Here is a 27,401-nt window from a genome sequence, read left to right as displayed (position 1 = left end):
GTCCTCTGCCACGAACTGGACCAGAAACCCTCATGTCAGCCTCTTTTCACTCCCTAATCCCATAATCAAATCCATCCCTTCATTTTCCTCCCATGCCCACCAAAGAATGAGTCAACACTGGGCATAAGAAAAAGATCACTGAATTTTCTTTTAGGGCAGCAGAGAGCTCAGCAGAGCCAAGGAGGGGCTGAGGAACTGCCTCTTCAGGCTGGGAATTCACAGACGGCCATGAAGGAGGAAGAGCAGGAGACATCATTCCAGATCCCATCCTTTAGAAGGATCACACAGTCCTCCCCTGAGCCAAAGTCATTAGGCTCATCCTTCTTCCAGTTGCTATAGGTCAGCCTCCCTCCTGTCACATACACAAACTGGCCTTCGGTCGCTTCGTCTGTGATGCCCAGGAAGGCATGGTCCTTGGCCACATCCATGATGGCTTTGTTCTCCTCAGCATTCTTGGGGGTGGCCACGGTGGCCTGGAGCTCAGCGCACAGAGCCTTCACTTTGGAAAAAGGCATCTTTTCACCGTTGGTCACATAGAGCTTCTTTCCAGATCTCTTGCCCAAGGAGAAGGTTAGCACTGAAATCACAAAGGACGGGTGGGATTGACTTGGCCTGGAGCCCAGGCCAGTAGGTGACCACGCCCTTGTTGGGGAGTCAGGACTCTGAAAAGGAGCCCATGTGCAAGCCCCTCAGGTCAGGTCCTAGTGAGGAGGAGCTCCTCAGCGTAGGGAAGTCCCTAGCAGAGCCCGGCCTCTCCTGGGGGCGCCTGTCCTGGAGACAGTCCCCCGGTGCAAACTCCTCCAGTGCAGGTGGACAGGGAAACAAGTGTAGGCACCGCTGCCAGGCTTGGACGCCAGGATAGAAAGGGACAGGGACAGCCATCTGAGATCAGCGGGTGCTGAGGAAGGAGCGAAGATTTGGAGGCAGCAGACCTCCATGCAATCTTTCCTTTGCTGCTTCCCACCTGGGTGATGCTGAATGAATTATCTGCAATTCCTGGACCTATTTTCTCTCACCAGTAAATAAAATAAGCGTAATGCTCACAAACAGCAGTGTTGAGAGGACAGAATGAAACCATATTATGAGAAAATGCCAACCTAGCACAGGCCCTGGTATATAATTCGTGTTCATAATTGTTAGTTCTATTCCACCTCCCGAAAACCCAGAGCACTCAAGGACAAGGAGAGATCGGGAACCCAGAGGGGCAGGAGGAGGCTTACATTTTTTGATGCGGTCCAGTTCCGCCTTCAGGCTCCTCAGCTCTCTCTCTAAGTTAGCCAGCTTAGTCTCTGTAACTGCAAAGTAATGGGAGAAGGGCATATATTGAGAACAAGACCCTAAATTCAAAACAGAGTATTTTTTGGGTAAAAAAAGCTTATTAAAAAGTATGCTTGGGAAACCAAGATGGCGGCATAGGTAAACACCGGAGTTTGCTGCCTCGCACAACCACTTCAAAAATACAGCTAAAAGCTCTCTTTGGGCTCCGACGCCAGTGCGGGGCATGGCTGCTTCATCCCTCGTGTCCACGTTGGCCACCCGGCTGCTGCGACCCCCACAGAACTGCTGCCTCCGTCACTGTCCACTCCATTTCTCGGCTGTTCAAAATTAAGCTGTTGTCATTTCTGGAAGGAAACTTGCCCAGCAGATCGATCAAGCAGGAAGTGCGGCAGGAGGTGGAAGAGTGGGTGGCAGCCGGCAACAAGCAGCCATACCTGGTTGGCGAGAATCCTGCAAGTCATTCCTATGTCCTCAACAAAACCAAGGCTGCTGCAGATGTGGGAATCAACAGTGAGACAATTGTGAAACCTGCTTCAATTTCAGAGGAAGAACTGTTGAACTTAATCAATAAACTAAATAATGATGATAACGTCGATGGCCTCCTTGTTCAGCTGCCGCTTCCTGAGCACATAGATGAGAGGAAGATCTGCAACGCTGTTTCTCCAGACAAGGAGGTTGATGGCTTCCATGTAATCAATGTGGGGCGAATGTGTTTGTACCGGTATTCCATGTTATCAGCTACCCCCTGGGGTGTGTGGGAGATCATTAAGTGAACTGGCATTCCGACCTTAGGGAAGAATGTGGTTGTAGCTGGAAGGTCCAAAAACATTGGGATGCCCATTGCAATGTTGCTGCACACAGACGGGGTGCACGAACATCCTGGAGGTGATGCCACTGTTATAATATCGCATCGATACACCCCCAAAGAGCAGCTGAAAACACATACCATTCTTGCAGATATTGTGATCTCTGCTGCAGGCATTCCAAATTTGATCACAGCAGATATGATCAAGGAAGGAGCAGCCGTCATTTATGTGGGAATAAATAGAATTCAGGATCCTACCACTGCTGAACCCAAGTTGGTTGGAGATGTGGATTTTGAAGAAGTCCGGAAAAAAGCCGGTTACATCACCCCAGTCCCTGGAGGTGTTGGTCCCATGACAGTGGCGATGCTAATGAAGAATACCATTATCACTGCAAAAATGGTGCTGAGGCTTGAAGAGCAGGTGGTACTAAAGTCTAAAGAGCTTGGAGTAGAAACTAACTAGTGTGTCTTTTGGGTCATGAACAGTACTCCAAGCCAGTTCAAGAGGCAAAACAGGCCAATAGAAGTGCAGCATCTCTTATTTATTCTACTGACATGGTTTTAAACAGTGCTTTGTATTTATTGAAAGCTTAAGTGGGTGGATGCTTGTCACATAGCTCTCCCCAGTATCTCACCAGGGATCATGCCATTATCATGCTGGGTCATGTGATCTGGCCATAAGAGGAGCCATTAGCCTGGTGATTGCATGGGGGACACTCCCATTGAGAAGGGTTGCTTTACTTTGTCAGACCACTTCAGTTACAAATTGCCTTTTCCAGGATTGCATTTCCCAAGTGCTATTCCAATAAGAGTTGATACTCACTTTAGGTTCCAAACCTTTTGAGCTCAACTGGTCAAAACAAAGGAAAAATGTTGCTAGAGAAAATTAAGGAAAAGGTACAAAAGAAGAACTGATAGTAATTTGAGTAGAAAAAATTTACCCTAATTTTATATTGACTGATAACCAGAAGAAAAGCTACCTGTTAATAGTATCCTGTCATTTTTAAACCTTAGTTAGTCGTTGGGAAAATGTATGTGTGCTATTAGCCTTTATTTTATGTGTGTTGCCATTCATGAGGTCCCCTTTTGGTTTTCTGGGATCGAAAGGCTTATTTTATAAATAATTCACATGTATTGTCATATTTGGTTTTTCCTATAGCCTTAAACTTTATTGTTAATTTTTTTGTACTGTTGGGGAAGTCTGTATGGTTTCTTTAGTAGATCTTGAAACCTATTTTTGAAAAACAAAACTTGGGTTTGATAATCATTAGGGCATTTGTATACATATGCAACTGCCTTTTCCACCAAAGAATTGTCAGCCTACTGCCTGCTTTCTCTGATGCACCTATTGGCTTTCCCCAGTAGGTTTTTGAGAGCTTGAGTTAATATTGAATTTAATCAGACTTTCTGATTAAGTTTTTTGTTTTATTTTGTTTTTTTAATAAAACACTCTGACTAGTATGAAAAAAAAAATACAACTAAAAGACGGAACGGACATTATCCAGAACCACAGGAAGGCTGGCTGAGTGGAAATTCTACAACTGGAAGGAAAGAGAAAAGCATACCAAGACTCAGAGGAGGCACGGTGCGGACGTAAAATACTAAGGTAAAGAGGCACACACAGAGCGGGCTGGTGGCTGAGGGCGCAGTTGTTGTTTTCAATCGGGAGGAAGTCTAAGGCTCTGAGCTCCAGTTCCGGGCGAGTCTCTAGGGACCCAGACTCATACGGGAGAAGCGGGACTGTCTGGCATCAGTCGGAACTCGAGGGAAACTTTCTTTTGGAGGTGTGTGCAGCGATTACCGGGACACTGAGAAGCAGACCCTCTGAGGGCAGGACTGAGAGCAGCCATAACTGCTCACCCGCCCTGTTGACCCCGTGGGACCCTCCCCACCCAAGCCCTGCAGGGAGGCTTTTGATGGGTAGCCTCAGGCAAAGGCTAGATTAACACCTCCCTAGAGATCCAGGAGCCAGGAAACCCAGAGGTCAGAGTGGGACCATCCAGTTTGCAGCTTCTCAGATCCTTAAAGGACACACTCAGGGGGCAGACCCAGTGAGCACCAAAGCCCCATTGAAGCAAGTCTTGACCCGAAGGGTTGTCTCCAGCACAGAAGTTCTTCCACTGCAGACACAGCTGATTCTCACAGCCAATTGGCCTGGAGGTCAACTCCTCCCAGTGTTAACTATAACAATCAAGGCTTAACTACAACAAGACTGTGCACAAAGACCACAAGGGGGTGCACCAAGAGTGTCCTCCTTAAGGTATTTGGGGAGGCTGAACCACTGGGCCCTAGAGGACACTTAGCACAGAAAAACCACTTTATCAACACAGGGAAGCAAAAAGAAAAAATGCGGAGACAAAGAAACAAGACACAAATGACAGAAATGGAGGAAAGAAAACTACTGGATATAGAGTTCAAAACCACACTTTTAAGGTCTTTCAAGAATTTTCTAAAAACTGCCGATAAACTTAATGAGATGTACAAGAAATCTAATGAGACCCTAGAGGTTGTGATAAAGGACCAACTAGAAATTAAGCATACACTGACTGAAATAAAGAATATTATACAGACTCCCAACAGCAGACTAGAGGATCACAAGAATCAAGTCAACAATTTGAAATACGAAGAAGCAAAAAACACCCAACCGGAAAAGCAAAATGAAAAAAGAATCCAAATATACAAAGATAGTGTAAGGAGCCTCTGGGACAGCTTCAAGCGTACCAACATCTGAATTATAGGGGCGCCAGAAGAAAAGAGAGAGAGCAAGATATTGAAAACCTATTTGAAGGAATAATGACAGAAAGCTTCCCATACCTGGTGAAAGAAATAGACTTACAAGTCCAGGAAGCACAGAGAACCCCAAACAAAGGAAATCCAAAGAGGACCACACCAAGACACATCATAATTTAAATGCCAAGAGCAAAAGACAAAGAGAGAATCTTAAAAGCAGCAAGAGAAAGTCAGTTACCTGCAAGGGAGTACCCATACGACTGTCAGCTGATTTCTCAACAGAAACTTTGCAGGCCAGAAGGGAGTGGCAAGAAATATTCAAAGTGATGAATGCCAAGAACCTTCAACCAAGATTACTTTATCCAGCCAAGCTATCATTCAGAATTGAAGGTCAGATAAAGAGCTTCACAGGTAAGAAAAAGCTAAGGGGTTCATCACCACCAAACCAGTATTATATGAAATGCTGAAAGGTATCCTTTAAGAAGAGGAAGAAGAAAAAGGTAAAGATACAAATTATGAACAACAAATACACATCTATCAACAAGTGAATCTAAAAATCAAGTGAATAAATAATCTGATGAACAGAATGAACTGGTGATTATAATAGAATCAGGGGAATAGAAAAAGAATGGACTGACTATTCTTGGGGGGGAATGGGGTGTGGGGGATGCAGGAAGAGACTGAACAAAAATCGTGCACCTATGGATGAGGACAGTGGGTGAGGAGTGAGGGCAGAGGATGGGGTGGGAACTGGGTGGAGTGGAGCTATGAGGGGAAAAAAGAGGAACAAATGTAATAATCTGAACAATAAAGATTTAATTTAAAAAAAGAAGTATGCTTATTTTAGAAAAATAAGGAAGCAAAACAATAAAACATAACTGTATTCCTGCCTTCTCAGACATAATTCATAACTTTTATAAACTGTAACTCTGAAACTAGTAATAATAATAGCAGTAACGGCAACTTGCAAACTATAGCTCTGGATTTTTTTCTTCACATACTGCTTAAATACTGTAATATTACACTTATTTATAAGAAAAGACTGAACTCATTCTCCTTTTTGAAAAGTTTTCTTAATCATGCTTTCATTTCTTATTCCAGGCGAGCTTTTAATATTCTTATAATCATGATGGGCCGGCAGGCAAATATTTATGTGAGGTCATCACTTTTGTTTTGTTGCTACTAATTACTTTATTTCACTTTGGATGAATTTATTCCATTACTCTATTCATTACTCTATTGCACCAGGGATCATGTGAAGCAGACCATCTTCCTGCCACTCTTGGGACAACGGACTTCAACCCAACCTCAGAGGGGACTGGTTTCCTCCCGCACATCCTGGAGCCTGGCATTGGCTGCTCCAGCTGAGGGAGTGAGGAGTGGCCAGCAGGGTAGCAAGTCTGTTCTCAGGTGCCTGTGGGAAACCCTTCAGGCCCCTAGTAGGACTGGGAGGAGTGAGAGTGCTGGGTCAGGAAGCAGAGGGGAGGTCTGCCAGTGGGGCAGAAGAGAAGGGCCCTTCCCACGTGGCCTTCAAGTTCCCCAGTCTTTCCCCTCAGCCCACGCCATGCTGAGATGGGCTTCTTACCTGAACTGTCTCCACGATCTCCTTTTTGGCCCTTCACTCCTTGTGGTCCAGGAGCCCCTCTACTTCCTGGAGGCCCCAGTTTCCCTGGAGGGCCCTGCAAGCCTCGGAGCCCCTGCCCTGTTGGAAGATGAAGGACATGTGACCCAGTGTCTGTCTCTCATTCTCTTCCTCCAAAAGCTCAGCACGAGATTCACGTTGACTGCAGAAACCATAGCAAACTAGTGGTGACCTGAGAAAGAAAGACCTCCTGCCTCCAGCGCCAGCTGTCCGGGCCGCAGATACCGCCTCTTAGGGACAACCACACACCACCGATTCCTGCGTGGAAAGGTGGGAGCCAGGTCACAGCAGCGTCTTTGTTTAGGAGACAATGACAATGTACAGGAATTATCCTGAGAGATTCATGCCCATCATAATGTAAGGGGAGCCTGCTCATGGCTCTGCCCCAGATCCCTCTGGGGAGTAAAGATTCAAGAAGTCAGACCAGCCTGGGTACCTGGTTCTCCTTTTTCTCCCTTGGCTCCGTCTTGCCCGTCTCTGCCTGGGGTGCCATTGGTGACCGGGATGCCACAAGCAATCACTGAGCAGGCCTTCTGGGCATCCTCACAGGCTGTGGGTTCTGAGAAGGACACTGTCACCGCACACAGAAGGGTGGGAAGTGATACAAACCACAACATGGCCCTCACCTGGTAGTGGAGAGAGTGAGGGAAAGAATTGCATCTCATCCCGTGTAGCCAACATCCGCTACCGCCTCTGGTGAGCTGGCCCCTGTGCTCGGGACACAGACACACCAGCTTTGACTCTGAGTTTCTCCCAGGCTGCTAAGGAGACAGACAAGGAAGTTAGAATTCGATCAGTGCTGAAGCCAAGGTAGATGCAAGAGAACTTGGTAGCAGCCCATTCTCCCTGGGCCTCCAGTGCCCCTGTGGGTACAAGGCTTAGAGGGTGAGGCAGGCCCTATGCATGAGAGCCCGTGGGGTCTGGAAATGACCTAACTCTGGCACAAAGGCAAGCTCACTGCCTGTGTGAGCCTCCGCTCCTCTCTCAACCCCAGTCTTTGAGGACTAAGCGGGCTTCAGATTCCCTCTTCTTCTCCTTCCTATGGGCCTGAGAGCTAGACTCAAACTGTAGCAGGAGATCCGAGCACCCACAAGGCCCATTTCTTGGCAGAAACTGGTTTCTGATGTCCATTCTCTCATTTCACATAACAATTCCTTTTACACTTTGGGGTTCACCTAACCTCAGAACCACAGTTGTTTCCCAAAGTCTGTCAATCATTTCATCTACAGTTTTTACTTTATGACAGGCCCTTGCTGGTGCTCAGGACCCAGAGTGCCCTGAGGCAGGGCTCTGGCCCTCCCAAGGAACCTTCTTTGATCATTGATCCTGGCCACGTAAGACTTAAATATGTTTTCTTCCCTTGGTTTGAAGTTTTCTACTGTGAAGCATTTATTTATTTTTTTTTGCCAGCCAGAACCCAGGCTCCTAAAATTTCTGTTTATACTGGGCCTGGCAGGATTTCAGCTCATTCTTCTTCTCCTGGCAGGCTTCTTTGCATTCTGCCCTTAGGCCCTCAAGCTCTATATCCCCAACCTGCTGTCAGAGTCCCCTCCAGCCTTTGCTCAAGCTGGACTCTGTTCCAGGAAGTCTTCGCAGCCCAGCCCCATGGGCTTCTCCTTCTGCTCCTCTCTGGCCGCTAATCCCAATGTTGCTGGTCCATAACTACCATCTGCCCTTGCCTACCCTGGAGCTCCCAGAGCCATTCCCTCCCTCCAGGATGCAGTGAGAAGTAGTGAGTTGGAAGGAAACTTTATCACATTTTCTCCACCTTTCCTTTTTCTATCTTCTTTCCCCCTTTCCCTGATTATACCAAAGGCCAAGGTCAGGTTTAAACATACCCCACTTCCATTCTTCCCTTTGACTGAAAAGACCACCCTTTAGTTTGCAGATAATCAAGTGGATTCAAGAAGAACATAAACGCCACAAGGCAGAGAGAGACATAGGCCCTGAGTGGGCCTGACAACCCCACCAACGCCCCTGCCTGGACCTCACAAGGATCAAGTCAAGTGTCCAGACTCTTGGCCCAGGACTCCACCTCTGTCCTCCAGAAACAACTTACTAGGGCCTCCTCAGAGCACGAAGGCTGTGGCAGGGAAGCTATCCTCCAGCCCAGGCCTCTGGCAGATGCCTCAGCAATGTCAGGCTCAATTAGCCTGGCGACGGGGCAGTGCTGGACTGGCCTTCACCCCAAGTTAATAAACAACCATTATTAGAACTCCTGTATGCTGGGCAGCTCTCCAGGGCTGATGGTGGGCCCTTCAGCCGCACTGGGCAGCTCTCTACTTTAATACCCTAAACTCCTCCTTCTACTGGCCCCTCCCATGCATCCATCTCTATAACTCAGCAACTGACCCTCTAGAATCACAGCTTCTCAGTCTATTTTCCTACAGACATTTTTTATAGAAGAGACAAGTATAGACATTCTACCAGACACATGCTGACATGTGCACTCACACGCACACATGCGCAGGCAGACAACTCTGTATCTGTAGTTTGCCCTCCATTTCTGGTTAGTCTACTGACAACACTGACTCCTCTCTTTCCACCCTTCTCATTCAGAACATTTATCAAATGTCTTCCTTGGGCATGTCACAGGGTTAGGCACAAGGAGAAGTATTTGTAGGTACGTTACATTCAAAACTGAATGTGGCATTTGCACTAACTGTGCCAGCCCAGGACACTTCCCTCTATCTTTGCAGAATTGTTTGTTGTCATTCAGATTTCAGCTTAAATATTATCTCTGGAGAAAGGGCTTTCCCTAACCATTTAACTTTAAGTAGCCACTCTAGCAAAATTGTAATTCTCTGCCTTTAATTTATGTCTGCAACATAATCTTTATTTGGTTGCGTATTTAATGACCATGCGATTCCTTAGAACAGAAGTCCTGTTCTTCAGCTGTTGTATCCCCACCTAGAAGAGTCCCTGGAAACAGAGTCAATGCTCACCACACATTAATGGAACAACTGAATCCCCTGCATCATGTCCTCAGAGCAGCCCCCTTGATTTCTCTACAGCTGGCATGAACATCTGACACTTTTTCAGTGTTCTTACTTTTCTAAGAACATTTGATTCAGATCCTTGTTTCCAGGTACCACAGAAGGACCTGCTGAGATAGTGAGCAGAGAAGCGAGACCATGAGTGGGGCAGATACCCTACTGGTCAGTGCTCCTCCATGCCTGGGTTTTCAGGGGCGTCCAGTTCTTATCGTCAAAGCCTGATGAAGTCACTTTTTCCAAGTCCCTGACATGACCTTTGATTTCCCGCCCTCCCTGAAACTTACACTCACTCTTTGAAGCACTTAGTCTTATCAAATAACTCAAAAGGTTTGGGTTTTCCCTGGTGGGGAGCAGGAACTGCTCTTGCTTTGATCTTGCTTTGTGATTAGTGTTTTGACTTCTCAAAAGTCATCAGTTCTGTGTATTCAAGTTCTCATACCTGTTCGTCAGTCCTCCCAGGTTCCTGTCGTAAAGGAGCCTGCCAGGCACTAAAAGGGACTCTTTGTAAAGAAGACACTTCTCAGGGCTATGTTTCCTGATGTCCTTGACACAACTTTGAAGGGCCAATAGATTCAGAGGACAAGGGGCATTCAACCCATTCAGCAAATGAGCAGACCTCCCAGAGAGGTAGAAATTTGAAACTGAGTGACTACATAAAACCAGCACCCTGAGTGTGTTATAGACTTAGAGGAAGAAGAGCTTGGGACAGAGGAAGGAATGTGCACTGTCAGCTAAGGCATAATAAGAAAGCCTTGACTCTGTGCACACATATCCACAAGTCTGTCTTCTCATCGATTGGAGGTTTGAGTGTGTGCTATTACTGTTGTTTGCTATGATTATTATTAATACATTTTTCTGTTTATGTCAAGATGAAAAATTGTTTTTCAAGAGTCTCAGCTCATCACAACCTAGTGCACCATGGGGACATAAAAGCAATGAAGGACCTTACCCTTAACCCAGGATTTGCTCAGATGGAATCAGGTAAATTTGAGTTCATTTAGTAAAAATTGGCAAACCCAGTAGGAAATAAACAGAGTAAAAGCTATAGTCCTCCAGCAAGGGAAATCATCAACAAAATGAAAAGACAACCCACTGAATGGGAGAACATATTCACCAAGAATACATCTGATAAGGGGTTAATATTTAAAATTTATAAAGAATTTACACGGCTCAACACTTAAAAAGAAACAATCCAATTAAAAATGAGCAAAGAACCTGAATAGACAAGTCTCCAAAAAGGACATACAGATGGACAATAGACGTACGAAAAGATGTCTGTGACAGCATGGTTGGACCTGAAGAGTATTATGCTCAGTGAACTAAGCCGGTCAGAGAAAGACAAATACCATATGATTTCACTTATATGTGGAATCTAATGAACAAAATAAATAAGCAAACAAAATAGATGCAGAAAATAAATTAACAGCTATTGGGGGGAGGAGAGTTGGGGGGACTGTTTGAAGAAAGTGAAGGGATTAAGCAAAAAAGTAAACTCATAGACACAGACAATAAGGGAAAGGGGGTGGAGGGAGGTGAGGAGGGTAAAGGGGAACAAATGGTGACAGAAGACTTGACTTTGGGTGGTGAACACACAATACCATATACAGATGACATAATATAGAATTGTACACCTGAAACCTATATAATTTTGTTAACCAATGTCACCCCAATAAATTCAATAAAAATTTAAAAATAAAAAAGAAGTAGCCCTTCAAAGACTGCTGACTCTGTGAGACAGATAAATTAATATTTTTAGAAAAACAGTATAAGTAAATAAATAAATAATAAATAGGAAATAAAATTAAAAATCAATAAAATAAAAATTAAATAATATATTTAATGAACTAGAATACGGAAATAACTATAGAGCTAACAATAAAACAAAAACTGGTTCCTTGCAAAAAATAATAAATTTAGCAAATATGATCATGGTAGTTTGAATTATTATTCTTCATTTGAAATGTCTTCTATCATTGAATTTTATTTTGTTCTTATCATAGAATTTTATATCCAAGCCCTTTGTAGAGTCTCCTACTAGACAGATTACATTGAGTAAACACCCTATTGATATTGGGCTTTGCTGTGTGACAGTGAGCAGACATGAAGGGAGCAGTAGCTTTCAATGTGCTTGTAAGTTTAACCTGGCCTCTTCCTGCTTTTTCTAATTATGGGAACATATGTTCCTGGTACCCACTAATATCAGAATAATTATATGATGTGGAGTACACACTTACCCACTTGAAAGCCTGAAGTAATAATTGGCTATGAAGTCTAGCCAAATATTAATGGTTAATAACACAGTCTCTGGAATCTGACTTCCGGTATTTATAGTCCAGCTCTATCAGTAACTGGCTACATGATCTTTTTTTAAATAAATCTTTATTGCTCAGATTATTACAGATGTTCCTCTTTTTTTGCCCCATAGCTCCCCTCCACCTGGCTCCCACCCCATCCCATACCCTCCCTGCCCCCCGCCACTGTCCTCATCCATAGGTGTAAAACTTTTGTCCAAACTCTTCCGCACCCTTCACACCTCCTTCCCCCTGAGAATTGTCAGTTTACTCCCTTTCTATGCCCCCGCTTCTATTATATTCACCAGTTTATTCTGTTCATCAGATTTTTTTATTGACTTAATTTTTAGATTCACTTGTTGATAGATATGTATTTGTTGTCACTTTGTTGTTCATAATTTTTATCTTTACCTTTTTCTTCTTCCTCTTCTTAAAGAATACCCTTCAGCATTTCATATAATCCTGGTTTGGTGGTGATGAACTCCTTTAGCTTTTTCTTGTCTGTGAAGCTCTTTATCTGACCTTCAATTCTACATGATAGCTTTGCTGGGTAAAGTAATCTTGGTTGTAGGTTCTTGCTATTCATCACTTTGAATATTTCTTGCCACTCCCTTTTAGCCTGCATGGTTTCTGTTGAGAAATCAGCTGACAATCATATGGGTACTCCCTTGTAGGTAACTAACTGTTTTTTCTGTTGCTGCTTTTAAGATTCTCTCTTTGTCTTTTGCCCTTGGCATGTTAATTATTATTATGTGTCTTGGTGTGGTCCTCTTTGGATTCCTTTTCTTTGGGGTTCTCAGTGCTTCCTGGACTTATAAGTCTATTTCTTTTATCAGGTAGGGGAAGTTTTCTGTCATTATTTCTTCAAATAGGCTTTCAATATCTCGCTCTCTCTCTTCTTCTGGCACTCCCATAATTCGGATGTTGGTACGCTTGAAGTTGTCCCAGAGGCTCCTTACACTACCTTCATATTTTTGGATTCTTTTTTCTTTTTGTTTTTTCAGTTAGGTGTTTTTTGCTTCTTTGTATTTCAAACCTTTGACTTGATTTTTGGGATCTTCTAGTCTGCTGTTGGATCTCTGTATATTATTCTTTTTATTTCAGTCAGTGTATGTTTAATTTCTAACTGGTCCTTTTCCACTTTTTTGGCATTCTCATTAAGATCCTTGAAGGTCTCACTAAGTACCTCGGAGGTTTGTAGAAGATTCCTGGGTAACCTTATAACTGTGGTTTTGAACTCTAAGTCCAGTAATTTGCTTTCCTCCATTTCTTTCATTTGTGACATGTTTCTTTGTCTCTGCATTTTTTATGCTTCTCTGTGTTGATAGAGTGGCTTCGTGTGGTAGGTGTCCTATTGGGCCCAGTGACTCAGCCTCCCCAGTCACCTGAGGTAGACACTCTTGGTGCACCCCTTGGTGGGCTGGGTGTACAGTCTTGTTGTAATTAAGCTTTGATTGCTGTTGGTATCCCTGGGAAGAAATGACCTCCAGGCCAATTGACTGCAATGACCCTCTGTGTCTATAGTGGAAGAACTTCTGTGCTGGAGACACCCTTATGGGGCAGGACTTGCTTCAGCGGGGCTTTGATGCTCACTGAGTCTGCCTCTTGAGTGTGTCACTTATGGATATGAGGAGTTGAAATCTGGTATCTGACCACTGGGTACACTGGCTCCTGGATCTCCAAGGAGTTGCAAATTCAACCACTGTGTGAGTCCACCCAGCAAGAGCTACCGCAAGATCTGCCGATTTCTCCTCTTTGTTTGGGGTTTGGAAATTTTGGAGCTTTCTGACCCAGCTGCAGTTTGTTAGGTTAGGCTGCAAAAGGGCAGGTGATTCATTTGCGCACAGCTTGGGTGGGGTTTCAAATTGATTGGGGTGGGATCTCAGAGAATCACCAGGATGGAGCAAACAGCAATGGCTGTTGTCAGCCGTCTCTGTGACTCTGTGCGTCTCCACGCGTCTCCATGTCTCAGTGTCTTCAGGTCCCCGAGTCCCCGAGTCCTGCACCCCCACAGTAACAATGATCTCTGGGAGCAGTTCTGCAAGAAAGCCACCCTCGCTTTCTGACCCGATGCCAAACAGTCCAGTTTCTTCCTGTAGGAGTCTGGGTCCCTAGAGTCTCATTGGAAACAAGTTCAGTACAGTCAGGCTCTTGTATCTCCCGACTGAAAAAAAACTGTGCACCCAGGTGCAGCCCAGTTCACGCACCTCCGTACCTCTGCTCTTGGCACCTCTGCACCTCCCACCCAGCCTCAATGCACTTTTATCTTTCCTTCTAGTTGTACAACTTCCACTCAGCCAGCTTTCCCATGGTTCTGGATGATCGCCGTTTTGTCTTTTAGTTGTAGTTTTAATGTGGTTGTGGGGGGCGGCACGTAAAGGTATATACTTTATGCCGCCATCTTGTGACTATATGATCTTTGACAAATCACTTTAGTATCTATTTTCATCAATATTCTTATTTGTAAATTGGGGATAATAGGGCTAAAGAAGATAATGTGAGTTAATACAAGTATAGTGCCTGGCATACAGTGTGATGAGAGTATCAGCCATTAGACCAAGTAAGGTATATATTAGAAATGCAAGGATGGTTCAATATCAAAAAATGAATCCATGTAACTCACTAATCCTATCTAATAAAAGAGTAATATGTAAAGTAACCATCACTCTGTGACAAAGATGGCGGTTCCCATAGTGGCAGGGGCAGGATGCTGGTGGCGTAGCCCCTGCAACGCGAGCCCAGTGTCCGTGCCTGGAGGGAGTGGAGGGGAGGGGCCTCAGGCTAGAGGCCAGGGTGAGAAATGCTGGGCTTGCAGCGATGCGAGCCCAGTGTCCCCGCCCTGGCAGTACAGAGGGAGGGGAAAGGAGGGACCTTGAGCCAGAGGCTGGGGTGAGAGATGCTGGCGTTGTTGCAGGCCAGGCTGAGGGACCCCCCCCCCCACCCCCGCACGAATTTCATGCACCGGGCCTCTAGTTTAATATATAAGAAGTTTAAGAGTCTTACTGCAGATATATACAATCTTAAAATTTGAAGTTTACCTGGTCTCAGAATTCTTCATACATTTTCTTCCTGCAATGAAAACTTTCTAGGGTTGATTTAAAATGAATTGTACTCCAGTTTTGTCATTAAGATCTCAGTTTCATCTCTGATTCATCATTACTCTGGCCATAGAGTGCTGGCTTCTTGAAGTGAAGGGTGGGCAGGCCTTCTCTCTTACTGCTTGCCATATGTGGGGTGTAGAGAAAATGATGATTCCAATAGTAGACAATACCTGCTCACAGGAGGAACCACATGTCAGTGGGAACAGTGCTGCTTCTTGCCCCACCCTGACTGGTTGTTTAGTCCCTTTGATTACAAATGACAACCCTTCTCAAGAGCTAGTTCTTTAGACAAGGGACCTTATAAGCCTCTAGCTGCATGTTTCCTACAGTCCATATCATGTCAGTGGACATTTCAATTCATTGTCTCTTCTTCTTTGAGCTCCTGTGTCCCTGCTTCAAGGGAAGCAACCTGCTCACAACTAGAATTTAAATCCCAGCTCACTTCCATGACATTGGCATTCACACAGCCCCAGGGAAACTCCATACAATTGATGGAAATCCACATTGCCTCCAAACACTCTTGTTCCCAGCTCTATTCTCCCCTTTCTCCATCTCCCCAGGCCTCAGCAAGATCAGTCCATCTACTGGTTTAGTACTTCAGTAATTTTAGAACTGGATATAATCCCTCCATTTCTACATTAGGTGACTTAATTGAGGAAGGTGAAGCAATTGAGCATCCCTACTTGCAAAAATTAGGAAGAAGGCAGTACAGTCTCCTCCTTCAGGGAGTGAAGAAGAAGAGATAATTTCTACCCAAGGTGCTTCAGCCTTCTTTCCTCTATTTATTCCTCCTTATACTGACCATGGGGGTAGGAATTACTAAATCACTCATACTGAACAGCCCCCTCCTTACAGGTTCCATAGTGGGGTCCTTGGGGCATTTCTCCAATCTTAAAAGATGAGGCACTTAAAGCCTCTCATTCTCCCCTGTGGGCTCCAGATGCTGGCACCCAGGAATTCGAGATGACTCAACCCATATTAGACATCAGTTTAGTGTTATTAGACTAAAGGAAATGCCAAAAATAATCTGATACAGTTCAATACATGTTAATGATTAAAATGAGTTACGGCAAACTAGGAAAAAGAGGGAAGTTCTTTTCCTTGATAAAAGGTATCTGTCAGACTTAAAATAAGCAATATTTTCAATGGTGAAACATTGGAAGTGTTCCCATTTATACATTCAGGGCCACCCAAAAACATAATTTATCATTGAGGGTTTTCAACACTATATAGGGTCTCCTGGCACCTTTAAATATATAAAAATTATATATAAGAAATGTAAATATCATAATGGATAGGCAAAAATTCCTGTCATTTGTAAATACAATCATATACTTTTAAAATATAAGATAATCAATTATATTAGAAATATTAGGAGATACATGGGAATCCAAAAAGATGGCTGAATATAAGATCAATAAAAAATAAACCAATAGTTTTCTTATAAACCATCAATAATTAATTTAAATGTTATAAAAATAATATAGTAACAATAGCAAATAAAACCATAAAATAAGTAAAAAATAAATCTAATAAGAAATGAGAAAACATCAATTTTTGGAGGCTTAGACTGTTGATCTACAAAATAGGAAAAATATACTTCTTCTGCTTCCTCTTTTGAATTTTGGGGAAGGCTCAATAATTTGTGTGCTGGGACCTAAGCACATGTAGCAATGTGACCAGATTAAAAAATTGCCATTCATGAAAGAATGAGAAATATTTCTGCTCATTCCCATCTGGCTTTGTGGGTTTTGATTCAAAGCTCTCTCTTACCTAAGAAAAAGAATTATATGCAGTGAGGAAGAGCTTTAGAAGATTTGAAAGTGGAAGAAGTGAGGACCTTTCTGAAGGTGGGACACATATGTGGTTGCCTCCTCAAGCCAGTAGGGACATGGTCCCATTCCTTGCAGACCTGAGACTGGGGTGGCTCACCAAGGCCTGGGACAGAGCCATGACTAGGGAAAACATCCACGTGGCTCTGTAGGAAATGAACACATGAAATCACCACCCAAAATGGATACATAGACTTAGAGGAGGAGTTATCTTAATGCCAGCCACCAACACTGCTGTTCTTCCAGGCATTTTCTGTAGCTCCTCATTCACTTGTATAACCTATGAGTGGAGAGCAGGTTGCCCTCCACTCAACAAAGAAAGCATAACCTGAGATTGAATTTTCCATTTTTTAGGTAAGTTGGGGCTCAGAGCCAGTTAAGTTGATTTATAAAAATACAGAAATGGGATGTTTCTTGGAACCAGAGCAATGGAGACTGATGTTAACACATTCAGGATTTATTTAAATCATCTCTGCTCAGTAAGAGAGTAGGGTGGTTATGTGTACGATCTTCAGGTCCACGTAGATGGGTTTGAGTCCAGTCTCTGCCCCTTGCTCCATGTAATAAAACTCAAAAACATTTAACTTCTCTAAGTTTCAGTGTCCTCAGATGGAAAATAATGATGGTCCCATAGCATTAGGTAAATATTAAATAATATTTATTTGCTAAAATGCTTGTCAAGGTGCCTGGTACATAGCATGTGCTCAATAGATAGTCAATGGTGTGATGAGTGGTGTGAACACCTCATGAGATCTGAAGTTGTATGGAGTTACTAGTATGTCCATCAGCAGGAAGTTACTTGGGTTATGTCTGGGGTGGGGTTAAGATCTTCTCTAGAGGTCTAGGCTTGCTGCTTTTAGGTCAGGGAGTTGAGTTGGTACCCCAAGACTCAAGAAAGTGGATCATATATGCCAATCACTATAGTGGGTTGGCCTTCATCATGCTGAAACACCAGCTGGCCCTCTGACCCCATGGGAAGACTGACCACATGGCTCCTCAGAGGCCACAGACTGACAGATAGTCCCCAAATTTGGAATATCCCAGAAGTCCACCTGTTTCTATCATATGCTTTACCAGAACTGCTAAATCGATGAGACTGGGCAGGGAGTGGGCTGCAGAGAAAGAGTAGAGGTAGCCAGGAAGCAGGCACCCTTGGTGTGATTTTGGAGGGATCTTCCATCCCAGGACCTCACTGTTACCACCTATAAATGAAGGAACTGAACAAGAGGAGGAAGAAAGGAGTCCCCATCTGTCTACAAAGGGCAAAGGTGGCAGTGGCTGCCTAGAGTGCAGTGCTGAGAAGGAGCGCCAGGGGGCATGTCAGATTGATTTGTGATCAAAGGGGAAGCGTGAGGGCCCTCATGGGGAGTGGAGTGGCTAAGAATGCCTCCAACTGGAATAGCCACAGATAAATGTTGTTGAAAAGGATATACAGGGGGATCCACAGGTTGGCGGCTGAAAGCAAGGCGAGACCCTATCTCTCCTGCGGCCTTGATGCCTGCTCAAAACTCACAGACGGTCAGTCGGTATTGATGGCAGCTCTTGTCATTCCACTGCCCATCTGTGTACATCTCCACACACTTTTCTTTGCCCCGACCCCTGGGCTCCCCAGGGTACCATTTGGTGTAGTTTACAGGAGTGTCATCCAGGTAGTGGAAGACTCCAGGGGTGGGGCTCTCGGACAGGCCCAGGTAGGCGTAAGTGTTGTGCTTCTTCACGATGCTTGCAATGGCCTCGTTCTCTTCTGGACTCTGTGGGGCTGCAATGCTGCCGCCAACTCTGCTACATGCCTCTCTAATGGCATCGAAATTGGCCGTCTGCCCATTGGTGGCGAAGACCTTCTCTCCCACCATCAGCATGGAACCCTGCAAACTGAGAACTGAGAGCAGAGGAATCTGGGTCAGACCGCTGGCCTCTTTGCCTCACTTGGGCTCTGCCTTTCTATGCTCTCCAATCTCTTCACCTCTGCCTTTCTGTCTTCCCTCTGTCTTCCGATCCTAGCCTTTCTAAATTCTCCTCTGTGCTCTCATCATTCTGTTCATTCACTCCTGCATTTAACAATTACTTATTAACTGTCTTACTATGTGCCCCAAACTGCAATTTCTGGGATTCAGTGGAAATCGAGACAGGCAGAGACCTTGCTTTTCCATGACGTAGGGAACTAATCTGTGTCTACCTCTGTCCCCTCTGGGCCATCAAAGACATCAAAAAGGGAAGCATCATTATTTTCCCCAAGACATGCATATCCACAACTGCTTGTCAAGTTGCTAAGTTCTGGAGCCTGGTACTGAGGATGAGGGGAACTCATGGGAGACCCCCTGTCCTGTAAGGCCCTAAGGGGTCCCTTACCTCCCTTTGACTGCAAGATTTGATGTCTGAGGTCTTGGAGTGTGGTTTGGAGCTCCTCATCCAGATAAGCTGGAAGCCCTGTAGAGAAAACCCCATCCAGAATGAGGGCAAGCCAACAGGTGTGATACCAGCTGCGAGCCTGGCATTCTTCCTTCTACTTGTCCATACCCACTGCCCAGGCCCCAAGTCGCAAGGGTCCACTACCTTGGAGTGTGCTTCCACACTCCCTATACACTTGTCTTTTCACGCAGCCTTGCACCTGCAGAGCCCTCTCCGCTCTCCTCTCCTGCCACAGCCTTTGATGGCTGTGTGCCCACCTCTGTGGGTTTTTCTGGTTTCTGGGCAGAGCCCCTCCCCAGGGCAGGTGTGGTTCTCTGTGCACGCTCCTGATGGACCTGGATTACTAAGCGCTTCGGACTTTCCCTCTGCATGTGGGGCTCCCAATCACACCGTCTGCTTGGATCTTTAGTCCACGTACCCCCTACACCTTTCATAATTCCTCTAGTGCCTCACCCCTAGGAACTGCCCCCCAGGACTACCCATTTCCCACACCCAACACCGTGTACCTCCTCTATGGCAGCTGTGATGCATGGAGCACTTACAACAGCCATCGGTCCCTGCATTGTGGCCTACCACCCACATCTCTCCTCAATCTCAGATTCTCTTATTAGGTTGAGTAATATGCCCTTGGGGGACCGCCACGGTTCTGTCTGATCCCCACCCTCCCTCATGTGACAATCACATGGGCACTGTGCCCGTGTTGCCACTGCCTGCCTTCCCCACCTTGCTCACCTGGAGGGCCCCTCTCACCAGGTTCTCCTTTGTCTCCACGCTCACCAGAAATGCCAGGTGCTCCGATCAGCCCATCACGCCCGGGAAGGCCTGGCATTCCTCCAGGGGGGCCCATAGGGCCTGCAGAGAGAAGGGCACATGGACGCATGGTATTGATCATTCACAACAGGGTTGGACTCACGTGATGGGACCTTCATTATCAGCTAGGCTGAGTCGTCTATCAGTAAATGGGCACTCTGAGGAGAGATCCTCCAGGGCTGCTCTAAGGGCTCTGGGAAACTCCCACCATGCCTCACCATCCAGCTGACCCTTAGGCCCCCTCCAGAGCCCCAAACACACTGGGCTCCTGAAAACAGATCACTGTCCCTCAGCTGAGGCAGGGGTCCCCCAGCCAGTACCTGGAGGTCCAGGGTCTCCTTTGACACCATCTCTCCCATCTCTGCCTGGCAGGCCATGGGATCCCGGAGTGCCAGGGATGCCCGGGCTTCCAGAACAAACTTCCTTCAGCTCACACTCGATGCCAGAGACCACCAGCAGGATGAGGGTGAGGGCCAACGGGCACAGCAACATGGCTTCTGCTCCAACTGCTCCTCCTGCAGAAAGGAAGAGCTGTCAGCCACCTGAAGCATGTGCAAAGGTATTCCCTCCCCTCACACAGCTGAGCCTCAGACAGGAGCTCTGGGAGGACCCAAACCATCCTTGGAAACTCCCAGCATGATCTGACATCTGACATGGTCTCATGCCTCATTACTCTGCGTGAGGTGGTGTGGTGCCTGGGCAAGTGAGGAGTACATGGTAGAGAGCTCTGGAGAGCCAGAGGGCCTGGGTTCTAATGGGGTCTCTGCACCTTGCTGGGCTACCACGGTGAAGTGACTCTAGCACTCTTCATTCAGCTGGAACTTCTGCGCCCTGGAGACTGCCCTGCCCTGCCCTCCCAGGCTGCTGAGAGGAGCGACGTGGTCACTCACTCACTCCATCTGCCCCTGATGCTCTCAGCCACCCTCTTCTCAGGTTCTAAGGGATCATGTTCCTGAGGATGAATGAAGATGACCAGCGTCCATGGCCTGGCCACTCCAAGATGGCCAGTGATGGGGAGACCCCCCTCCTGCTCAGGCGACCCCTTCTTGGCAGACTATTCTCTGCTCCCTGTCAGGTCTCGCTGAGTTCCTGGTGGGAATGGACCTGGCTGAGGAGCCCAGCAAAATATGAGAAGGTGACTGCTGGGCTGGTTCCCATTGCCTGCAACCTTTGCAATGGGCAGCACGAGGGGATGGGGCTACACTCACCCACACGGAGCCCACGTGGATCTCTGCCTCCAGCTCAGAGTGGAGGGTGGGCAGCAGCATTTATACGGAGGTAGATGAGCATGCTCCCTCTCCACGCTGGAGAGGCTCCTGTCACAAGGGCCTCCACTCCGGGGAGGCCGGCCGGAAGCAGCCGTCTGTTTACACAGCGCATTTCCTCATGGGCACTCAGCATGGAGGGGCACTTAAGAAGCCTGCAAAGAGCAACTGCAGGTCTGAAGAAGGGACAGTCCCCTCCACCAGTTTCCAAGCAGTGCAGGACGAGGGCACTCACCCAGGGCCCGGTAAGGCACGTGGCAAGGAAGCCCTCCCCTCTGGCCGTGGCGCCCATCCTGGCGGGTGACACACCCACCGGCAAGCACCACCAGCCCCTGAATGCCCACCACCAGGAAAGAGCATCCCGAGGCTGGACTCTTCCCAGGAGAGCAAGGGGGCAACTCAGCCACCAGGTATATGTCCACGGGGCCAGGCCAGCCCCAGAGCCTCCTCAGCTTGGAAGGGTCCATGTGGCTCCAGGCAGTGCAGAGGCCCTGGCTCAAGCTGAGGGTGGCCAGGCTGACCTGGAACAAACGGCCTGTCCCAGGGTGTGTCCAGCACTCAACCCCCCAGACCGCCCCACTCCTGCTACTAGAGCCTGCGGCTGAGGAGGAGGGTGCATGGCTCAGAGTCACAGGTTAACGACTGTGGCATCACAGGTCATGCACGTCCCCTTGCTGGGCGCTGGCAGGTTCAGCTGTGGGGAGGCAGGCAGGGCCTGGAAGTCACAGGAGAGCGGCAGCTTCTGCCTTTGGCAGTGGGTGATGTCTGATAACCTGCAATGCTGATGTCCTTAAGTGGTGGAATCGTAAACAAAGCCCTAATTGATGAGATCCCCTATTCAAGCCACTTGATTAGGAGGGAATCTCAAATTGTAGGGTTGGTGACAGTGGGGAACCAAGACAAGAAAACATTGCCATGCTGACTTGTAAGTGGTTTGAAAAATCTCAAGGTCCTCAGGACGAGCCGGAGGACTTTTGGGGAGTGGGAGCTCAGCTGATGGAACCCCGCTCCTAGGGACAGGAAGCCAGCCAGAGCTACTTGGAGCCCTGAGCGCTTCAGCTGCCCAGCAGCTGCCAGCCACGTGCCCTAACATGGGTGCCGGGCCACGTGGACGGAGGATCCAGGTGGATGGAGGGCAGGCTGGGTCACTGGGGAGCAGTTCCAGCAAAAGGACTTCAGCGGGGCTTGGGGAAGGTGGGCGGCTGCACAGGTGACCGACCAGGGAGGGACCTTCTAGGGCCTATTTCGAAGGGTCTGGAGAGGCAGCTGCAATGTCGGGGGCCATGTGCTTGGTGAGGAGGGTGTGGATTCAGGAGCCAGACACACCTGAGTTGCAATTTGGTGCTGCCACTTATTACCCAGGGGGCCTTGGTCAGATCATATAAACGTCCAGCCTTGGTTTACCCTTTTTATTACTATTTTGAAGGAATATCAAACTTAGAGAAAAGTCGCAAGTATGGTACAGATTCGTTTTTTCTGAACCTGTAAGAGTAGGTGGCCAATATGATCCTCCATCACGCCAGAACTTTCTTATACTTCACATAAATGTTTTTAATAAATATGTTTTCCTATACAACTGCAATATAACCATCAAATCAATAAATTAGCATGATTCAGATATTATTTTCATTAAAAAGCGATATAATATCATGGGGTATTTTATTTAAACATGTAAGTTACCTAGTCATTGTTTATCTAATCATTGATGTCACTCACATAGCTTAATGGCAATATATAAACACGTGTCATACACAATTCCAATGAAATGACTGTGCAATTAGCTACCTGGCCTTCCCTCCTCCTTCGTCCTCGGTCCCACCCTCTCCCTCTGCAACCTCTCTAGGAGCACGCTGCACGCACAGAACCAGGCTGCTTTCCAGGGCTCTCTCTCTTTGGTCACGATTTTTCTCTCATCTGGAGTGTTCTGATTGTCCTTTCTGACACACACAAAAAAAGGAGGAGAAGGAGGAGGAGGAGGAGGAGGAGAAGGAGGAGAGAGAGAGAGAGAGAAAGAGAGAATATTACCCAGGTCTCCTGGAATCCACTTTAAATTCTCTGCCATAATATTCCCACAGTCAGAGGGGTATGTTCACTTTAATTGTACCTAAAGACAAAGGGATAAACAAGGTAATTTACTGCTTATATGTGGATCAAGGTCTAATTTCAGGAATCTAGGGGGCACCTCAACAACATGAAGGAAAATAATTGAGCCTGTTATTCCCTGATACTATTAACACACTCAATAAATACATACATATTACACTGCTGCCTTTCCAATGAATGGCATTTCATTAAAAAACCATAATAATTAAATCAATTTCTGGTACCTAAAAATGACAGTTCGTTTAAAAATTCACATTACTTGTTTGTCTCTTATTTTTTTTACCGGCACAGCCTTCCCACCTTTCCCTCTGCCCTCAGCATGTTCAGCACTGGCCTGTTGCTTTCCAAACGCCAGAGAAGCACATCGTGTTTCAGGTGTTTTTAACTTTACTGACGTATAACTGACCTAACACTGAAGTTTAAGTGTAGGTGTTGACTTAAGACACACATATGGTGAATGAGTCCCACAGAGCGTTAATACCTCATCATCTCCAATAATTACCATTTCTTTTTTGTGGTGAAAATATTTAAGATCTACTCTCAGTAATTTTCAAATTGATGTCTGTGTGGCTTTTGTGTCTGGGGGCAGGGTATGTGTGGAGGGCAAGTATGTATCATATTAACTCTGTGCATGTGTCCATGTGCGTCTGTGTTAATAATGTCTGGATGTGTGTCGTGTGTGTGTGTGTAGTGGCCAGTCCCCTAAGGAGGGGCCATTAGCCCTGGAAAAGGGTGCCGCTTGGCTATGTCTGACCTCCCCACGCCCAGGAGCAATAGAGAGGGCACCAGCAGCCTTGCTGGGTGTGTCATGGGGACCACGCCCACCTAGAGGCCCACTGTGATCAAGGTGAAGCCGTCAGTCCTGAACAGGGATTGGAGAGCCCAGAGAAATGAGAGGCTGTGCCTTGGTGGGGACTGGCACCTGGAGCCGAAGGGTCCCAGACCTCATGCAAGGGCTGGCTCCCAAGCCTGCAACCCTTCCCCAACAAGAGGAGTATTTTAGACTCAAAAATACCCTCTTCCAGACCCATGGAGCCTGATGCCAGTCTCTCCTCCCCACCTCAGAGGTGCCCAGCCATCCTCCCCTCTCCCATTAAGGGCACCAGCCATTATTACAGCAAGGCGGGCTGGGGAGGGAGCGCACAGAGAATGCACACACAAGCCAAGTTCCACTCTGTGCTCAACTGGGGCTCTGCTCCTCATTGGTAACGGTGACCCTGCAATGGCCTCAGTTCTCACATCTGTAAAATGGGCATGAGGACAGCTCCTAGCTGGGGGACAGTGGTTACAAACACTGCATGGGCTGGCGTTCATGTGCATGATCTTTTCCCCTGAGAAAGTCCTTTTCTAGCAGAGGAGAAGGAGGGAACACCCTGGGACAAGGGGGGACACTGGTCACCACAGCCCTGAGAAATCTAGTCAGACTGAAGAACAATTGTAACTGGACTGGACTGTTCTGGGAAAATGGAATATGGGGGACAGAGTCCTGACCTCTCTCTCAGGGGCTCTGAACGGCCTCATGTATTCTTGGTGAGGGAGGGAGGTCCCTGAGCCCTGGGGCTGATCCCCACGGAGCACCCAGCACTCCCAAGAGGGAGCCCCTCCTCTATCCCACAGGGAATGTGCGAGTCAGCTCTGCTCTCTGGTGTCCAGATGAAAAAATGCAGCCACATAATGCCCAGGCCAATGTCACACACCATCCCCTGAGGGCTCCTTGGTATCAGGTGCTGTGATAGGATGGGAGACCCAGCTTACCCTCTGCCTCCCAGGCTGTGTTCTCCCCCACTTCCCCTGCTTCTCCTGCTCGCCCATGACTAGTCTGATAGATACAGTCTCTGCCCTGAGCCAGGGCCCTTCTGGCTCATGGTCCCTATTTGTCCACAGAAGCTGGTTCGGTGCTATGTACCTGGAGAGGCCTAATGGGAACCCTGTCCTTTCCTGAGCCCCTGCTAGGTCCCAGGCACCAGCTGGCAGACCCTCTACATCTACCATAGCTCCCCCAGACTCACTGGGAGGAAGACTCCGTGTCAAGCCCTTTTTCTTCCAGGTGTGGAGAGCCACCAGCTAGCTACTGCCCAAGACTCTGCTTCTGTCCTAAGTCCCTTAGTAACTGTTTAATTCTGAAGGTGTCAGCCTCTTTCTTTGACCTCTCAGCCCCGCCCTCCTTTGGAGGTTAGTGCCAGTCCACCCTGGGAAGTTTCCCCAGCACCAACATCTCATTTCTCCCACCGCCCAGCCCTGGTAACCACCATTCAACTGTTTCTGTGAGTTCAGCTTTTGTAGATTCCACAAGAAGTGAAGTCATACAGTATTTGTCTTGCTCTGTTTGACATTCCACGTAGCATAATGCCCTGAAGGCTCATTCAAGGTGTTGCAAATGGCAGGATTTTCCTCCCCCTCCCGGCTGAATAATATCCCAATACCACATCTTCTCTGTCCATTCATCCCCTGACGAACTCTTAGGTTGTTTCCGTGTCTTGGCTATTGTGTCATCCTGCTTCCTACATTGTGCCCAGGTCCCACCCTCTCCACCGGATTTGTCACAGGTGAAAATTTCTTCTGAAGTTTCCACCCCAAGCCTTTCAACCCAACCGCTGCTGAGCCTGTAATTCTTTCACCCAGTCTCCTCTCATTCCCCCACTCCTCCATCCACTACCAACTCCAAAATACGGCCAAGCTCCCACCTCCCCATCCTTGGCACACGCCTCCTGAGTCCCTCCCCACCTGATGTCACCTCCTCTGGCACCTCTGTGGGAGATGGGATTTGTCATCTCATTGCCCTCCCACGGTCACTTGCAGTGTCGAACCACTAAAATGTGTATAAGTCCTCAATAGTCACAGCTTTGAAAAACACCTCTGTTGAATGATTAATTTACATCTCTGGGCTCCTGAGCCTGGCACAAAACTTACCAGAGGGCAAGTAGGACCCTCATCTCTTGCAGGACTTCTTTGCAAGGGCAGCTCGGGGGGGCAGGAGAGACACACACACTTAGAATTCGTTCGCTGATATGACCAGTGTCCTACATTCACAACTATTCTGTGCCAGGACAGGTACGAAATGGCCCATATTACCCTTTTCTTATATAGGATACACATAGCCCATGGACACGGGCAATAGAGTAGCGAAGACCTGGGGGTGGGTAGGTAAGGGCCAGGGAAAGGAAAGTAAGAGGGGGAAATGGGAAATATCTGTAATACTATCAACAATAAAAATATATTTTTTTAAAAAAAAAATACTCATCACATTTCTAGTTACATGTTTAATGTCTCTTTCCCATTATTCAAGCGTCAAGAAGGTAGAAACGCAATCTTGTTTCTTTATGTGTTCCCAGCACCAAGGTCAGTGCCTCACACATAATAATCATTTGTTGAAAGAGAAGGTATGAATAAGGACAACTTCCTTTTTCTGGGTAACTCTCATTCACCCATCGAGGACCAAGGCCAGATGTTATATCCTCCATGTTGGGTTACAGTCAAATCTGATACATTTTTGGAGCCCTAGGGCCTAGTTTGGAACTTGGTACATGATTCATATATCATAGATATTTGTCAAATAATAATAAACTCTGGCCAGAAGTTGATAATTGTTGAAACTAAGTGATGGGTATATGAGTAGGGTTCATTACACTGTTCTTTCTCCTTTCATCTATATTTTTAAATTTTCCATAATAAAAAGTGAAAATATTTATATCCACCTAAAGTCAAGCAAAAGTGTAGTCGAAGATGATCTTGAGGTTTCTGGCTGAAGCAAACCAGTGGGTGGTGGTAGGGTCACTTGGGTGGATGAAGTGGGGCTGCATCCAGACTCGAATGCGCACGTGTATGGCTAGCTTGGAGAGGGCTCTTTTCACCCCATGAAAGTTCTCTGAGGTCAATAACAGGGATGAAAGAATAAGTTTTTATTTCAACACCTTTATTTTTTTTAATTAAATCTTTATTGTTCAGATTATTACATTTGTTCCTCTTTTTTCCCCCCATAACTCCCCTCCTCCCAGTTCCCACCCCACCCTCCACCCTCACTTCCTACCCACTGTCCTCATCCATAGGTGCACGATTTTTGTCCAATCTCTTCCCGCATCTCCCACACCCCTTTCCCCCCCCAAGTCAACACCTTTAGTTTTAAGTACTTGAGGGCATCT

General features: G+C 46.6%; 2 protein-coding genes and 1 pseudogene across 9 annotated transcripts; 1 reads left to right on the top strand and 2 right to left on the bottom strand.

Annotated features, from left to right (window-relative positions):
* Nucleotides 1-125: 125 nt before the first annotated feature.
* LOC308528986 (mannose-binding protein A-like) lies at nt 126-15,437 on the bottom strand. Of its 3 annotated transcripts, XM_081104945.1 has the most exons (5): nt 14,781-15,437; nt 6,892-7,081; nt 6,399-6,515; nt 1,221-1,295; nt 126-577 (listed from the first exon to the last, which is right to left on the bottom strand). In XM_081104945.1, exons 2-5 carry the CDS (start codon nt 7,070-7,072, stop codon nt 204-206), a joined length of 747 nt encoding a protein of 248 aa, XP_080961071.1. In that variant the 5' UTR covers nt 7,073-7,081; nt 14,781-15,437; the 3' UTR covers nt 126-203. The 3 variants fall into 3 exon arrangements, with proteins under 3 accessions (XP_080961071.1, XP_080961072.1, XP_080961073.1); XM_081104946.1 differs by lacking the exon at nt 14,781-15,437 and having other exon boundaries at nt 6,892-8,279; XM_081104947.1 differs by lacking the exons at nt 6,892-7,081; nt 14,781-15,437 and adding an exon at nt 7,082-7,979.
* On the top strand, nt 1,502-2,546 carry LOC308528984 (bifunctional methylenetetrahydrofolate dehydrogenase/cyclohydrolase, mitochondrial-like; annotated as a pseudogene). Its single transcript has one exon. The product of its transcript is annotated as a bifunctional methylenetetrahydrofolate dehydrogenase/cyclohydrolase, mitochondrial-like (transcript).
* A 1,574-nt stretch (nt 15,438-17,011) lies between the features above and the next one.
* Nucleotides 17,012-21,132, bottom strand: LOC308528689 (pulmonary surfactant-associated protein A-like). Of its 5 annotated transcripts, none has more exons than XM_081104436.1 (5): nt 21,103-21,132; nt 20,215-20,409; nt 19,817-19,936; nt 19,025-19,102; nt 17,012-18,554 (listed from the first exon to the last, which is right to left on the bottom strand). In XM_081104436.1, the coding sequence occupies exons 2-5, from the start codon at nt 20,384-20,386 to the stop codon at nt 18,178-18,180; spliced, it is 747 nt and encodes a 248-aa protein (XP_080960562.1). In that variant the 5' UTR covers nt 20,387-20,409; nt 21,103-21,132; the 3' UTR covers nt 17,012-18,177. The 5 variants fall into 5 exon arrangements, with proteins under 5 accessions (XP_080960562.1, XP_080960563.1, XP_080960564.1 ...); XM_081104437.1 differs by having other exon boundaries at nt 19,835-19,936; XM_081104438.1 differs by having other exon boundaries at nt 19,862-19,936; nt 21,103-21,130.
* Between the last annotated feature and the right edge of the window lie 6,269 nt (nt 21,133-27,401).

Source organism: Myotis nattereri, assembly GCF_964212035.1.
Source record: "Myotis nattereri genome assembly, chromosome: 13".
NCBI lineage: Eukaryota > Metazoa > Chordata > Mammalia > Chiroptera > Vespertilionidae > Myotis > Myotis nattereri.
This window is presented reverse-complemented; position numbering and strand designations above follow the sequence as displayed.